The sequence below is a fragment of the Rosa rugosa genome, chromosome 5 (genome assembly GCF_958449725.1).
Source record: "Rosa rugosa chromosome 5, drRosRugo1.1, whole genome shotgun sequence".
Lineage (NCBI taxonomy): Eukaryota > Viridiplantae > Streptophyta > Magnoliopsida > Rosales > Rosaceae > Rosa > Rosa rugosa.
In genome coordinates this window covers 54035074-54052507 of record NC_084824.1, presented here as the reverse complement: position 1 = coordinate 54052507, position 17434 = coordinate 54035074, and the positions used below count along the sequence as shown (strand labels likewise).

General features: G+C 36.3%; 1 protein-coding gene across 3 annotated transcripts; it reads right to left on the bottom strand.

Moving 5' to 3' along the window:
• Window positions 1-8340: 8340 nt before the first annotated feature.
• LOC133709334 (protein argonaute 10) lies at window positions 8341-16781 on the bottom strand. Of its 3 annotated transcripts, XM_062135045.1 has the most exons (23): window positions 16732-16781; window positions 16540-16629; window positions 14465-15103; window positions 13937-14145; window positions 13550-13699; window positions 13326-13459; window positions 13125-13234; window positions 12935-13041; window positions 12642-12783; window positions 12422-12538; window positions 11902-12009; window positions 11746-11817; window positions 11348-11470; window positions 11108-11267; window positions 10870-10991; window positions 10362-10499; window positions 10134-10276; window positions 9845-9907; window positions 9632-9695; window positions 9396-9531; window positions 9179-9252; window positions 8976-9102; window positions 8341-8858 (listed from the first exon to the last, which is right to left on the bottom strand). In XM_062135045.1, exons 3-23 carry the CDS (start codon window positions 14963-14965, stop codon window positions 8677-8679), a joined length of 2982 nt encoding a protein of 993 aa, XP_061991029.1. In that variant the 5' UTR covers window positions 14966-15103; window positions 16540-16629; window positions 16732-16781; the 3' UTR covers window positions 8341-8676. The 3 variants fall into 3 exon arrangements, with proteins under 3 accessions (XP_061991029.1, XP_061991028.1, XP_061991030.1); XM_062135044.1 differs by having other exon boundaries at window positions 16109-16760; XM_062135046.1 differs by lacking the exons at window positions 16540-16629; window positions 16732-16781 and adding an exon at window positions 15586-16033.
• Window positions 16782-17434: the final 653 nt, after the last annotated feature.

The window sequence follows — 17434 nt, the reverse complement described above, 5'->3', positions numbered from 1 at the left end:
TTCATGAATAACGATTAGCCGATCGTATCAATTCCAGTTGAATTTAATTTCTTTCCTAATACTGACCGCAAATCTGGATCAGAATGATTCTGATTAAATTGATTCATTAATAGGCGTTTGGCTTTAATTTGCAATAAGCAATTAATATATAGACCGACTAACTAGCTGCAGGTTTATTTGTGTTGCTGTCCGATGTTTAAATGGGCTGCACTTTGGCTTAGTTAACCTTTTGTGTAATTAGCCGTCTAAAATAGGTGACAGATAAGAGAGTAAATGAAGGTTTGCCTCGGTCCTCTGCAACACATAGCTCAGCTCAGCTCAGCTCAGTCTCACTGGGTTTATATATATTGCTGACCTAAACCTAAAGGACCACTCTACACACTATATATATTGTCCACTGGTCCTGATCATCATCTTCCATCTCTGCCATCCTACAACACCATCACACAGGCATGCAGCATGGACCATATATTCTTAATAACCTAGGCTTTACTAGCCTTCTGATATATACTGCCTCTTTCGCTAGGTAGCTAGGAAACACACACCCCAAAGCCAAAGCCATCTCTTTCTCTCTTCTCAATTAGTTCAAGTTTGGCAGTTCATGACACGCATCAGTGGTGGTAAGAGACGCAGCGGTTAGCAAGTCAGTAACCCTAACACGCGTGTTTTGACATATAATCTTTGTATCCTAATGTTAATTATTAGAATCCTCTCTTATTTCATATGATTTCGACCCCATATGCAGATCGATATGGAAACTTATTTTTAAATGAGGCTTTGCATAATATATAGTAATGAGCAACCTTTTCTTTTGAAAAACTTTCATATATCTGCTAGGTGTACAAACCGAAGGCCACCCACCTTGCATGCGTTTTAAGGTAAAGGGAAATCGAAAGGTTGACAGAGACCCCCAGATAGAGGATTTTACTTGAATATATATAAGAGGTAGGTGACTGGGTGGATTTCTAGCTAGTACAGATAGTTTTACTGTTCTGGTGAATCCTAGCTTTTACTTACTCTTTCCTCTTTTTGGGGTCAAGTTCGTTTACAGTACTAGTACTAGTAGCCAGTGGAAGTGACAAAATTGAGCTCACTTCTTTTGTAGCAATACTGGACCACTTACTGCTAGAACTAGCTAGAGCTCATATTGGCAATGTATTTTTAGCGTAAGGGGGTCCTGCATAAGTTTCTTATTAAGGACATAGTTTCATATATTTAGGTTTTGGTAAATTTTTCTGACCAACCTCAGCAAATCGGTAGCTAGGGGCTGCCTCATCTACATTTTGAAAATTGAACTCCGGTTTTGGTCCTAAAACATATACATGCATATATAACAATTAATCATAATCATTTTGTTGGATCCAATAACGCAAGAGGTGGATGGTGTTGGCTTAATAAATCGTAATTATCCAATGACTAAGGGCCTAGCTAAATAATATACTGACAATTCATAATTAAAGAAGCATATTATTAATTGTTGTCACTTAAATTAGTTGCAAATTAACTACATTCGCATGGACCAAATAATGAATTGTTCATCTAGTCATGCTCTAACCAGAAATATCCTCAACATGACGCGATGAGTGGAAATTGGCGGTGACTTTTAACAGTGGTATTATAGCTATTATCCGCATCCACAAGTATAATGGATGAGTTAACTTTTTTGTATATATAGTTATATATATAAACAACATAAAGCTAACTAGTCTAGCTTAGCTGCTCCATAGTAAATGGGTATATTAACTAGCTACACCATCTCTAACTAAAAGGTTATGTTGGCCTTGTCCTTCTTTGCACATAAGTTGAGCTTTATCCCGTTAAAATCGTCCACACAAAAAAAAACAAAAAAAAGACAAAAACAAAAATTTCTTCCCGACGAAGTTATTAACATGTAGTAAAGTTATTTTAATGCATAACAATAAATTTTTACTCAAATAAGAAACCTATTTACTTTATGTGCATGCAGTTTCAAGATTTTGAGGCTTGTGGTATGAACTAAGCAAACTAATAGTACCAACAAATTCATTCGGACGAGACATGAGGTACAACAAAAGAGATGTTATTAGTGAGAAGAAAAAAATGATTACTATGGATCAGTAACTTTATAGCAGACTTAGTTCAAATGTTATTGATCTGCAGTTGGTTTGACCACACGATCGATACAAGGATAGAGCTAGAAAGTTACAACTTGTAAGATTTTGAATGTTTGAGAAGATGCTTAATTGATTTGATATATAGGATCCTTCAAGTTGAACTATAATCAAGAGCATTTAGTCAATATATATATAATCTGATTTTGATTATAATTGTGATGCAATATGCTTTGTACTACCTATGCCCTCTTTTACAAGTAGACGTTCTCTTGTAGCATTAGGTAAAGACACTTTCTAAGGAGTGCATAAAAAATGGAAGGGAATATATTCCCTGATGAAAAATCTCAAAACCAAATTGTGTATGCTATCTTGTTTGTTTGTTTAGAAAAGAAATTTATCCCACATGAGTTTCTAAATCAAAAAAGAAGAAAGATATGTATATGAAATTTCTGAAAGCATCATACATTTTTTATATTACCAGTTGACATCCGATTCCAAAGGTTGGTTGCACTTGATGGTTATATTGGTATCATCATCACCCCAAGCTAGTGTGTCTTGAAAACAAAAGCCAAAAAGGGTTTCGAAGGAAACCATTACAATTACACTTGCTTTCTCAACAAATACAAGTCATTTTCCTGTATGCTATATGTCAGTATCATATTTCTTTTCTCTCGTATCTTCGTTTTTCACCTTCCTTAACTTGAAGAGCATCAAAATTTTCCAATAAATGGTATATTATGCAGCAGCTGGCATCAATCAAGTTGCATCACTACCAAGAATTCACCAAATGGAAAAGTTTACAAAGGAAAAGCTATTATCAATGTGTTGATAAAAGAAGCTTAAATGGAAATGAATTGAATGCACACTGCAGCTATAAACATTTGGACTTAGATAGAGAGAGATGCTTTTTTTTTTTCCTTTTTTTTTTTTTCCTGCTTCATGTTTATGTGTGAAGCATTATATATGCAAAGACCTATATGTGTATGCAAACATGCAAATAATGGTCCCAAAGTTTTAAAGGGTCCCCTACTAGTTCATTAGTCCCCAACCTAGAAGTCATAATATGAATCAAAAATTATATAAATTGAAACACAAACTCATTGTTCACTAATGTGTCTGCAAAAACTGCATGGGGTAGTAGTCTTGGCGTGATAATATTCAATTTATTTGCATCATTTAATTGGGACCACGTAGACCCTCAGCTCTTACATCTTTTATTTTGTTTTTATTTAATTATTTTGCGTAGCTTTTCAGCCCACCAACAAAAAAAAGAAAAAAGAAAAAAAAAATGATAATTCCCAGTTTCCCACAAGCCTCGGCCTTAGCCTCTCTATTTATACCCTCCTCATCTCCTCTATCTTTTGCATCCATCTAACCCTAAAAGCCCCTACCCCATTTCCAGTTTCCAGAGTCTAAAGCTTCCTCTCCAAATTCTTAGAGGAGAGCCAATTGGGGCAATGCTTTCTTATATAATCATGCACAGTTAATAGTTGAAGCTGCCAGCATGATCTCAACCTCTCTCAGCTTTCTGAGGGAAGATCAGATCATGCGGTAGTTTCACCTGTTCTTTGGAGCATGAGACCAATCAAAACCCTAATTCAAAACCCCTATATATCCCTACCTCGATTTTAATTCCCTACTCAAAACCCTAGAAAAAGGTATGTCATGAATCACGATCTCTTGTGTCAATAATCGTGGGAATATGTATGTGGGTTTTATGTTTTGTGGCCTGTGTTAATTACTCGGCGTCTTGGTTTTATGTTTTCTTCTTGGTGAAAATTTCTAACTAGACGGAAATGTCAACTGGTTTGGGATTTGTTAGGGTTTCGAAGGATAAAATTTGTGTGTCTCCTTCACGCAGTTCGAGGATTTCAGGATCCCCTGAAGTGTACTGGTGCTTTGGTGATTGAGCCAGCTGCTAGCTATGGCTATCACTGATCAAAACTCAGTAGTGACTAACTACTCTTTTTGATAATTAACCTGGTGCAATCAGTAGTATGTCTCAATTTGACATATATGTTCTGTTATAATCATAGATTTCCAGCAAGCTGCAGTTTATCTATGGTTGAGATTTATAACACCTGTGGTACATATGGTCTGCAGGCCTAAAATCTTTACCCTCTTAGTTTTGAAATTATTGTCTTGATTTACACCTCTTAGTTTGATATGGTGAGATGAAGACCTTACTAGGGGTGTGTGCAGATAGAGTCAATTTTATTGGATGATTCTGTTAGGGTTTTTACATGTGTTGGTTACTCAACTCTTTTGGTTCTCCTGAGAAAGAGATCCAATTCAGAAGAGCTTAGTGGCACAATATGGTAATTGAGACCATAGAATGCTTCAGTTGAAATATGATCCAAAATTATAGCTCTCTGCCTCTCTTTTTTATAATCTCAATTTATGAAATTGTTGGTGCATCATTCAAGGCAGTGAATCTGATTTAGCCTAGAGCCTGCATATATGATTTTAAAAGAGAATACAGTGGATGAGTGGATCCTTTGGGTCATTAAAGACGCAACCAACAAAAGATCAAATTGGCAAATTTATTAGCACTCTTTGGCCTTTCTGATCATATTTGCAGGTAGGATATGCTCCCTTTCAGCTGATAGAAAGTTGATGGGAGAATGTAGCATTACATGTAGATTGTATTTCTGTTGATATGTCAAGTAACTCATCTTGTTCTTCCTCCAAATCTTATATGCATGCATATGGAAAGCAAGATGAAAGATCTTGAATAAATGTTTTGGAGTGATTAAACCATAATTTTAATTCGCTGTAATATGAGACGAGTTGCTCTTGCCCTACTTTCTGAATGCAAGTAGACCACGGTTCAACAAAATCTGAAAAGTTTGAGTTAGAAAGATTTCTGTGCAGTTGATGTAATTTCTGGACTGTGAACCCATGTGAAACACTTCAAATTTTACAAGGAAAAATTTACAACCTCTCTTTCCATTAAGAGTTGTTGGACCTTTGGAACTCTCACCATCTTTTGGCACATTGTAATGTATAAATGAAAAAGATTCTATATATGGAGTTTTCAGATTTTGTTTCTAACATCTAGTGTTTGATTCTCCCAATTCTTTCCCAGAGCTTTCATCTGTCAATATCTTTCAGGAAGGACCTTCAAATTTATTAGATAGTACATCATGAATAAAACAAACAAGATTGATCTTCTTGTAACCAGGTCATAAATTTATTACTTTTTTCTTTTTATCTTTTTCCGAAGTATGTGTAATTTGGATGGATTACTTTATAAAGAACTAATCCAAAGGTCATTATTGTACTCGTTAATAGAAGGTGGCGAAAGAACTGAGATTGGATATATACATGTGTCAAGAAACTAGGAAGAGAGATGTTTAATTGGTTACCTACTTACCGTGATTATACACATTAATGTGTATTTTTTGCGCATCTTCATTTTTCCAATTTCTACCAATATACCCTCCATCGTCAATTTGAGGCCAAGTTTTTGTAATTTCGTCCAAATTTGTCATCCAAATTTATAATGCATTTTGATGTTTTTTTACTTCTAATAAGTTACTTGGAATATTTTATCAATAATGTAAAAGTGTAAAATAACAAAATTTATCATCTTGCGGTGTAAATTATGAAAATATTGTCACATACGAAAGGCATGTGAGTTGAGTTTTATTATAAATTTGGATGAAATTATGAAAAAAATAATGATAAATTGATGGTAGGGGGTAAACTAGCAAGAATTAAAAATGTTATGGTGCAATTATCAAAATCAAAGTCATGGGGTAAATTGACATATGTAGGAAATGTTAGGGGTAATATGACTACTCTGCCTAATAATTTTGTTTAACATTTATTTCATAGAGGTATATTGAATTCACTCTATCCAATCAAATTATAATCAGATTGTTTTGGATTAAATTTGAACACTTAACATCATTCACTTAAGGAAAATTGTGGTCTATTTTTTTTTTTCTTGAAACGGGATTTGGAACCCAACCTAACTGAAAGGCTCAGCCCCACGCCAGATAATATCTATACTATTATTAAGTGAAGAGGCTTTGTTAGCCAAAATCTAGAATTTTGACAAAAATGACCCTAAAAGATTAATAAACTTTGAGAATTAATTAAATCAAAAGAATAATTAAGACATTTACAAAATATATTTTTATTAAAAAAATGAACAAAAAAAGTATCCACAATCCACTTTTCTCTCCCCATTATCTTTTCTCTACTATAACTAACTATTTTCTTTTTTATTTTCTGAAAAAAATAATAATAACTTGCACATGCAGAACATGTGTGAGGAAATGCTAGTTATTAATAACTAAAAGATAAATGTACAACGAGGGGGACATATTACCTGCACCTCAAGTACTAGTACAAGCATCCTCATATATATAGTGCATCCTGGATAATCACAAGAGCCTCATCTAACTAATAATCGTCTAAGAAATCAATGCTAGCAAGGTGTGCCAATCTATGGGCAACACATCTGCTTCACGATAGATAGAGCATAAATTAAAAGACGAAATTGCACGCAAATATGCTATACAATCCTCCACAATACATCCAACCTCAGAGAAGTCTATTGTACCTCCTTTAAGTCAGTAATCACCATAGCAGAATCATTTAGAGAAATGAAAGGTTCATTTATTTTGAAGAATAAGTAAGATTGTTAGTGGTTGATTCCGCAACTTTGAGTTACATCATAATTGTTTTTCAACCTTTAAAGAATTATGTTTCTTTCTTCTTTCATTTCAAATGTAAGTATTTTCCTCTGAGAGAAGAAAGAAACATTATCCTTTAAAGGTTGATAAACAATGATGATGTAACTTGAGGTTTTGAAGTCAACCACTAACAATTTTACTTATTTTTTGAAATCAATGGATTCTTTCATTTCTCTAGATATGATTCCATATCTAAGTCCATTAAAAATAACAACATATTGATTCTCTTCATTGTAATTATATATATATTTTTTGTTTATTGGAATATCTAAAAAAACAATATATTGATTCTCTTGTTTGTTTCTTGTTTATTTGTGTGTTTTTTATGTGTAATTAAAGTTAGAATTCAAAGTTGGTTATGAATCCCCAATTAAGAACCACATTGTACTTGTACACTATATTAACGACAATCCGTATACTTACGAGTTCAATTGAAATTTCACAACACAGTGTGCAACCAACCAAGTCCTTACAAGATCATGTTGGAGGTTCTCAACCCAAATCCAGCATCCAGCCACACGCCACCAACCGATTGCTCAAACTTCGAAACCACCTGTGCCGCCAACTAAAACAAAAATGAGACCTTGTGCCGCATAACAGACCGTTGAAACCCAAACAAATTAATGTAATAAAAAAGAAGCCCGTCTGGCCAAACCCACTGCACACAAATGAGGCAAGTCACCGTCGTCTACGCCGAGGCGCCACCTAACAAGCAAAAACCAGATCTCCAAAAACCCCATCCCTAGTTGGCATGCGTACAACACTCTCAATGTATAAACATAAGAGTTTCTTATTAGTGATTTCCTTAATTAAGTTGCATCATCGAAGGGTTCTCACAGTTTTTTTCTAGTCGAAGTACATATTACAATGACAATCCATAGAGATCTTTATCAAATTGCGGTTGGAGCTGTTGAAGCTAAACTCTTTCAGGATATACCTTGTCTTAAAAGAATTTCAGGTCATGATTACGTGTGACAATTTAATATTAAAGTAATCTAAATGCCTCAGGAACTGAAAAAGAAGATTATGTTCGATCAACATTAAATCTAAATTTAGTAGAAAAATTTAATTTTAAATTTGAGTTGTTTTATTTACTACAATTAAATTTAGATTATAAGAGTAATTTGGTATAATTTTTTTTGCTCAATTACTCAGGCGGTGATTATTATGTAGTTCTGTGAACGTTACTATTGTTCTCAGCGAAAAACTAATTGTTGGCTACCAAATAAAAACAAATAATACTTGCATCCCTAAAGCCAATTTACCAGTAATCTGAGACTAAATAAATCTGAAGCCAATTTGCACAAGCCCCTACTTGAGCATGGATTACCCTAACTTGGCTATGTTCTGAGCTCATCTTTGGTGCATGCTTGTCCCCACTGAGTTTGTTAACCACTGTTCTTGTAATTTTTTTATCTTTTCTTGAAAAGTCAGCTTTTGAAAATTTACAACAGTAGTTTACTACTGTATATTTTTAATTCTTTATCGATGCTTTTCAAGAAAGCTGGTAGACTGATGGTTTGACAGGAACCTTTCAAGGGTGACCCAAATATTTTCTACATAGCTATAAACTTAATTCATTAATTAACATTACTTTACAGAGCCTAGAACTGACAAACATCCCATTATGGTTGGTCTACACTGCAGAGACTAAGGACCTGTTGTTACACCTATGATCAAGGAACTCTAGCACTATAATCACTGATCTAAACTGGGAATACCTTTTCCTTTCTTCCCTCCTGCTAGGCTAAACTGAAAGACCTTGAGCCATGCATACATGGTTTGTCTTACAAAGAAGGAATTTTGACGATGCCGCCGAACCTTATTTTCCTGATTGCAGCATCTTTCTCAGCAACCTAACCCAACCTCTCCCACTTCTAACAATAAAACATTACTCTCTTCACATTCTCTTTTAAAGCTGGCAACGGCCGGACTCCAGACTCTCCTGCAGCCCGTGTGCCCTTAGCAGCATGACCAATAGAGCTATTATCCTGCAGATCTGGCTCCATATAGAATCGGGCACGAAAAGCAGCCAAATGTGCATAATATGCCGGAGGTACTGCATAAGATTCCACAGAATAGGTCCATTGCAATTAAAACTTTAAGGCAGATAATTTTGAACATAGAAATGATTGTGCGCAAAAATTACTCAACAGAACATGGAACAATGGCTTACCAACAGACACAGAGCGCGTGCACCTTGCATATGTGTAGCAAAGATTGTTTGTCAACGACTGGATTCCATCAGGGGTAAAATTATTCTCATCCCAGAGAACATGGTAGTGAGCTGGCCGACTTGTCCCCTGCAATATAACACTCTTAAATCCCATACACAGAAATAAAGGGACAGAGAGAGCAACAGATGAATAAACTCTTTACCTGAATACCAGCATGGCTGCAGAGATAGAAATCAAATTCTGTAGGATGGCATATCTTGGTATCAACTACAGTGCCTGAAAACAATACAACAATAATATAAAGATGGAGAACACCTCGTATTGTATTTCTCTAAAATATGTGAGATAAAACAAGTTTCCAAGATAGTTTAACCTTCGACCAAAAAAAGAAAAAAAAGAAAAGATAAGTGTAACCTTACCAGGCAATATGTTGCCACTCTTGTCTACACTGCTTCTGTCCCTATGGTTATTAGCAAATAATCGTGTGTGGTGCCGCTTCTGTACTACAATGAAAGTCACCGGCGGTTGATAGTTGGGTTCCAGAGAAGCACACGCCTGTATGCAGATTACTACTTATCAATGCGGCAAAAAATCCCACCTTTATCTCTAGTAACTCAATAATGGTGATAAAGAAACAAAATATATGAAGTCTGACCTTCCTAATCGCATCAAGCTCATAAAGTAAGACCTGATAAAATTGCCCTTCACTTACGCCATCCCTGCTTGGAATTATTTTATATTAGAAAAGGACAAAACCGCAAAAGAAACAAAAGACTACTTGAAGCATAACCCAAGTGTCTGTTACATACTTGCAGTTCCAATTTGGAATTTGGTCACTTAAAGTGCCCACTAGGAATACAAATTTTACCTGTAAAATATAATCCTGAGAGGCTTCTGCCCTGTTGCTTTCCTAAAGGAAACCAGAAGATCCCTGCACAAAAGAGAACATGACATTAAGATGCATGAATTATAATATTTTGGGAAAAATTTTCAGACATAATGTTAACACCTCACAAAGAGAGTAAAAGGCAATATGTTTATAGTATATGATATGCAAGCAGAAAGGAGTTTGGGGGAATATAATGTGCTTGTATAGCAGAAAATAAGAGTATAGATTCGGAAAGTTCCAAGGAAGTGAATGTTAAGAGTTCCCATACCGGATCATACCGCCACTGACTGTGCCACGAACAGGGTCCTGCCATGTCTTGTACAAATCTTGTATCAGTTCCTGTCTGTGAGCTTGAGCACAAACTAACCCAGCATATTTGGTCACTTCCGGCCAATCCTGGGAAGCCACTACCTACAGAAGTAAAATCATCAATTATCCATTAGCATCAAAGGTCTCAACTCTCAACATTGAAGTTTCATGTGGTAAAGATATGTACCGCAGCAATCGAGGGACTGGTATCTTCTCCATTCTCCGGATGAGTCACGTCTGCTCCGAAAATTATGGTTGGTATATCACTGACTAAAGGTATCCTGCAGCTAATAGCATCCAAAAGAACAGTGTTTCTGCCACCCATCTGCAGCATGGATGAGTCCAAGAACCATCAGGATTCAATAATTTATAGAGCCAAAACACAGACAAGGTCAAGACTGATTAAATAAACCTTGAGAAATGAATGAAATAGTCTTGCATGACCACACAACAGCCATTACTTTTTCCATAAAATTGTTAAGACAAATAATTAAGAATGTATTTTCATCTCAAATTTGTGACTTTATCTTAAGTAGAATGTCTTAAAATCAGCTCATCTGCGCTTAATCCACCTGGCACTCTTTCAGTCTTAAATTGATTATAGACAAATGCAGTCATGAGCTACACAATGCACTGAAACTAATTTAGAAACTTGTAAGATTCATGCATGCATAAGATTTGGGGATTGAACAAACCTTAACATTTATCTTAAGAGACACATTAGCCAAATACTGTTTGCTAATCTTGAAAACATGCTTTGTAAGACAGCATTGCGAGATTAATCCAAGATCTGTTTCACATATTCGCTTGATATCACCTAAAATAGCAGAATCAGGTTAGAACTAAGTATATGATTCAAGTCATTTTTAAGCAAATCAAGCTCAGAGCTCAATGAAAAAAAAATTAAGTGGAATTATGACAAGTACGACCTACCATACAGGGACCCGTTGTTGTCAGGCAAAATAGCCAATAAGAGCTCTAATTCTTTTCCTTTTGTTTTGTTCATGGATGCATGATATACATGTTTCAAAGCTTTCTCTACTTGCTCAGGCCTGGCATTGTAGATTGGAATTACAGGTTCTGGATTAAACTCCTACAAGACAGCATAACAAAGTTATAACCCCATACAATTATAATAAAAGAGAAGGCATCACATATAAAACAAATAAATACCATGCCAGAGACTTGACACATCTGACCAAGTTCACTACAAAACCCACGAGCAACACTCTCCTGCACACTCCGTGAGAAGTTAATACAAGCCCACCGGCTAACTGTCATTCCATTGATCATTTTCTGCAATACATTAAAAGCAGGAAACACAAATATCAGAGGTAGACACTAAGACTGATAATCCCCTTCTAATGCCTGAATAACATTAGGTGAAATTATGAAATGCAAAAGTTCTATAAAACAACATGTTCGATTGAACTAAAAGGGTCTTCAGTGGTGATTAGGATTTGTTTGCTGATTACGCATAAACTGTTACAAGCATTACAAATATGACGAACAATTTTGCCACGACTCAAATACATTAAATGTAGAGTGCTTAAATTCAGCAAGTATAGTACCTTGTTCATCATATTCCACTGACCTACTTGAGGCAAACAATTCTTTTCTTTTCCTGTTTCATGATATTTCAGCTGCAGGTGAATTTGACGTTAGATGCTTAACCATGAGAATATATTCTTAATCAAACATTAATATGTTATCAGGGAAAACATTACCCAAGGGGCTGGAAGAATTCGAGCCTCAACTGAAGCGAGCTTTTCACTGATTTTGATCCCAAACTCATTAGCATAAGGGTCTTGGTCATAAGCATTCTGTTGAACGGTCTGCTTGTGTTTGAAAACAATAGAATATATCATTACTTGTATGAGAACAACAACAAAAAGGTCGCATACTATCAACAACATACATCAATAACATTATATCATATATGCGTAGCTATTCTTTTACTCCCTAGGTAGCATAGATGCTCCAGAGTTTGCATGAAGAAATCTTGAAATGACTCCATTTTCTTTGCATTAACTTCACAACTATAGCGAACCAGTTTATTGAAACACTACAATTCATTTTCTCTCTACTCTCAGTCGGTAGTAAACCAACCTACCAGCCAATTTCTAACCCTTTTTCCCTCACATCCCACCACTGATTACGGAAATAGAATATTTCCTTGTGAGGAATGCAACTAAGCAAGGAAAGCAAAATAAAATTTGGCTATATGACTAAACTATAAAAAATTACCTGGAGGATGTCATTTTCACGATCCCTAGGCCTTTGACATGTAACTTTTAAGAGAGCAGTAATTTGTTTTTCATTCAACCTTTTTGTATATCGTTGCCCCTCAACAATTTTGCAGGCCTGCAAAAATTTTAAGTATGAGAATTCACGACAAGACTTGTGAAAAGAAAATTGTGAGTAAATTTTCATTAGGAATGTGACATGTTGGGTGACTATGACCGACCTCCATGGGTAAATAATTTGCCTTCTTCTGATTTCCGCCAACTTGAAGGCAAGGAAGATGTCCATGTTGAATTGTGAATCCATACATCTCCTGGAAGTATTCAATTACTGACTTCATCGTCGAGTTCTCATCAACAGGAAACCTGACCAAAGATAACATCAGCATACAGCATCTAGAACACTAGCACAAGTCGATCAAGAATCAAGAAAAAGAAAAGAACTACAGCTTCTATTCCTTTCCATGCAAGTATTTAAAAGCCTGAATGAGCATATTTATGCTATTGTCAAACTTACACAAGCTCTCTTGTAGGTTGAGATGTCAGTCCCGATACTCGATACTTTCTTCGAACACTCCCTCTGTGGGTAACTTCAACTTTCACCCCTCTAAGAGCCTTCTTAATCTGGCACGCATATAAAAGTACATACTACATTAAATTAGATACTAAGGATAACACACACACACATATAGAGTTGGGAAGATCACCTTTACACGGTCAGCATCAGACAATGTCCTAGATAGTACATCTTTTCCCAGAAGCTGGGCTACAAACTCTATTACAGGAAGAGGCTCAATAAATGCAGCTGAAGCCATATCTGCAAAATGTGAAGATAGAGGAACGAAATATGAGACAGGTCATCTGAGAATAACAACTTTTGAAATACCAATTAACAGCCAATTACTCACCAATATTGAGGGAAAGACCCATTTGGGTAGGCCTTATACTTTGGTAAAACCCACACCATGACTCCAACCCCTCACCAAGCCGTTGTGGTGTTCGGATATTAGGTGAAAAGAAGGATCTCCCGATGGGACAGTACCTTCACCAGTGAAGTATTCATTAGGTGATTAATAAACTTCTATCTCCACACCAGAACAGTGTACCAGTCAAGTTTTATGAAAAATTTTACCTTTTTGATGAGAGCTCTCTTAAAACAATGTCAAGAATTTGGAGGGCCTCCTGGGGAGCATCAGCACATTTACCGGCTAGAAACTGGCTCAAATGATACATGTTCGCTCGAGCAACAAATTTAATCACCACTTTATATTCCCTTTCTCTTCTGAAATATTATACAGAGGTATTGAAAGTTAATCCTACTGGATATACGTTGATAAATCAAATTGCTCATCATACATTCAATCTAATACAGAATCACGATATATTCTTGGAAATGCCTTTCACTTTTTATGTTATTTCTCGTTATGTTATAGGGTTCTATGATTTTTCTCACCCATCTTATTTTAATCCAACTGATTCTAAGATAAATCCTAAAGGAACAAGGAGGCAATGTCCTTACTTTCGGCCATCGATTCGTTCTTCTTCATCAGTAAGTTTGATGTTAAACTCCTTCCAAACAAAGGGTAGCTCACCAGCAGTATACAGACTCTTTCTACCATCAAAAGCGGGCAGTCTCATTCCTAGGTCAGATTCTCTGTACAATCTCACCAGTTCGGCCATAATAGCTCTGTTCACAACTCTCGATGTAACTTCGGGGGCAATGCAAACCTGCAAAAGTCAGTCCACTGATGGTGAAAAGGCAAACAAAACATTTAGAACAAAATTTAAGGCCAAAACTTAATCTCATAAATGCTAGTTGAAGTAAAGGACTGGGTGAAAACAGTAAACTTTTCAAATTTCTTCTGCAATGCAACAGCAACTGTGAAAATATTAATAGTCAGATTAAGGTAAGGGGGCCCAATTTCTATTACACAACGGATAAACCAAATTAATTTTTTGCTACAGCACATCAGTAAACATGTCTGGTAACTCCTTATCCATCAAAACAATTATAAGAAAAAGACCCATCAAAGAAAAAACAACTCACATCATAATGGTTCAAGTCCTTGTCTGGTAACTCTGCGAAGAAATGGTTGGCCTTTACAACACACTTTATCCCAGCTTGTCCATAGCCAGGCCTAGGTGCAAAGCTCAATGACTTGCTGGAAGTGGGAAAACCCATCTCCATGGCACACGAATTTCCACCATTTTCCAATGACTCATTTGTAGTACTACTAACTAAAGCACCTCCTCCAGCCAAGTTTGGTGAGGCTGGAATATGAGCCACCGTGCAGTGCCTTGAACTTGGCCGCATAAAAACATCACCTTGATCAGACTTCCGACCACCTCTCCCCCTTCTCCTTCCTCTGTTCTTAGTTGGAGGTGAAGTTTGGTTCTGAGTTTTGGGGTTTTGAGGTTCTGGGGTTGGTGGGCCTTTGCCATTTTGGCCAGTCTTGGGTGCCTTCTGAACTGGGTTTGCTGTGTTCTGTAAATGGGTTTTGATCACAAGGTGTTGCTCTGAGCTCTCCTTCATTTTCCTGATAGGCATGTTTGGTAACCAAAACTGATATACTACAAAGCACAAGCCTTTGTTCAAAAAGAGACCAACTTCACCAGATTTCACACTAACAAAGTAGTCTTCCCTTTTAGTCTTACTCAATTCTCCAAAGATTCAATACTTCTTACTCTGAAATACCCAAAAACAAACACAGAAAAACTGCACGTCAGCCGAAAGCGACCGGAAAAAAAAATTACCAAAACAGTGAATAACTTGGACACAATAATGATATTTCATCACTCATATAAGTAAAAGAGTACGGGTAAATAAATGACCAGACTTTGTTTTCATTGAAGATGAAAAACATTACTATTCCTTTGCTAAACTGAAAAAACCAAATATTCACCTCTATTTCAGCAGATTTACCCTTTTACAAAATACATACAAAACTGAAATCCAAATCTACAGAGAAGCAACAGCTACAGTTTCTTCTTTGACTTGATATTACATAGCCATCCAATAAAAAAATAAAACAAATCAATAATCAATCTCAAAGATTTGCTAAAAAGAAACACAGAACAAGAAAGCCAAAACAGAACTTGCAGCTCAATATCAGCTTTGCAACTTCAATAAAAAAAAAATTTAAATGCAGAGAAAATCCAAGTCATTACCCAAAACCCAAAGTGCTCCTTCAGACGCTTCTATAAGCAGCCCAATGAGCATGAATCTTCCAGACAATAACAATAAAAATAAGAGTGAAGAGAAAAAAAAACGAATAGAAACTAGGAAAATGGAGAAACCCAGGAGACAAAACCATTGTTTTAAGCCTGTCTGCACCCCAAAACTGAAAATTTGTGATCACCCACAAAATGAATAAGCCCAAGCAGATAAAAACAGAGACAAAAACATAGATGATAAATATCTCTGAGGAAATATAATAATAATATTAACTGTGTAGAAGACAGATTTGAAGCAAAGCTCGTGAGTTGTGAGTCTACTATTAGGAAACCAGAATAAAAACACCCAGAAAAGGCCAAAATTCAAGAACAAAACCAAGGAGAAGGAATAAACTTTGAAAAGGGTAGTAAAATCACTATCTGAAGGATACCCAAAATTAATGCCAAAGAGAAAAAGCCACCACCATTAAATACCACAGAGTCCCAACACCAACAAATAAAGAAGCTCAATACTCACCAACCAACGGTTAATTTAAGCTAAGCTGACTCCTTGAGACAAACAATTCAAAGCAATAGCAATGTTCTTGAAGACGATCACGAAAAAGAAACCCGGAGAAAGGATTGAAAGTTTTTGAGCTGACAAAAAACAAGGTGAAGTGATTAAAAGGGTGGCAAAAGGGGAGGGGGGGTTTAAAAGATGGGGTTGTGTTGGGGGGGGGGGGGGGGGATTCAGATTCAGCTAGAGAGAGATGGGAGTTGGTAGAGAGAGAAAGGGGAAGAGGGATGGGGATGATGATGAATCTTTATACACGCATGCAACTGCTTTTGGTGGTTTCTTTATCACGTGTTAAAGGGCTTGGGGGGGAGCCCCTCTTTCTTTGGCTTTTAAAAATGGCTTCTCCCCTAGCTCCCACCTCTTTCTACAAATTTTCCTAAATAAAAACCCACCTCTGAAAGCTTGTTTTGTGTTTCCTGGACTCACTCAACAGCCTCGGGGACGACGCTGGCCAAAGCAAACAACGACCATTTCTTTCTTTTCTGTAAAAACCACAGAGAGAGAGAGAGGAAATGGGTGTGAGTCCAAAAGAGGCACTGAGTATTTATAAAAGCAATCATACACAGAAGAAGAATAATTCGAACTTGCAGTCCTCTATTCTGCAGAGACGACCCCTCTTCCTTCTCACTCCTCAGTCCCCACTTCACTCTGTCTAGTCCCTTTTTTTTTTTTTTTCATTTTTCTTAAATTTTCAATTTCACTCCAAAAATAAAAAATGCAATGCACGCGGTACCCGATGTACTCGACCCGGTTTGTTTCTTGGGGATGGTGAGACGGGTGGGTCTCGGGTCCCCACCCACCCAGCTAATAAGTTCCTCCTCCTCTTCCTTATTGCTGTCTTGAGCTGATGATTATGTGTACTCAGCTCTATCATATCCCATCTGTTGGGTTATTGGGACCAAGGTTTTAGAAACTCGCTGTCACGGATAGTACATTTGTTAGGCAAAGTCGAGAAGATGGTTATCTACTCTTTAAAAAATATATATACATCGGTGTATCTACAGATATTTAGAATTTTGATTTAGAATCACGAGGGAGTGAACTTTAATTGGGATTGCGAGGAGGGGAAGAAAATGACATGATTTGATAGTTACCCTCGAGTTAAAGACTCTACCACTCTCTACCATGTCCAGATGTGAAACTCCAGGTCCATGTATCAAATTGTTGATGCTCTAAGCATTCGGAGTATGACATACCATGACTCTTTTCAACGGTAGTATTGGTTTTTCTTTGGTTTCATTTATATCCAGTTATGTATTCAAAGTTTGAGAGTTTACTTAAATAATG

Coding starts and splice junctions, on each gene's coding strand:
- LOC133709334 (XM_062135045.1), bottom strand. CDS start 14,965: ATGCCTATCAGGAAAATGAAGGAGAGCTCAGAGCAACACCTTGTGATC. Junction 11,818..11,901: donor GAATTCTTCCAGCCCCTTGG/GTAATGTTTTCC, acceptor ATTCACCTGCAG/CTGAAATATCATGAAACAGG. Junction 8,859..8,975: donor CACGCGCTCTGTGTCTGTTG/GTAAGCCATTGT, acceptor AATCTTATGCAG/TACCTCCGGCATATTATGCA.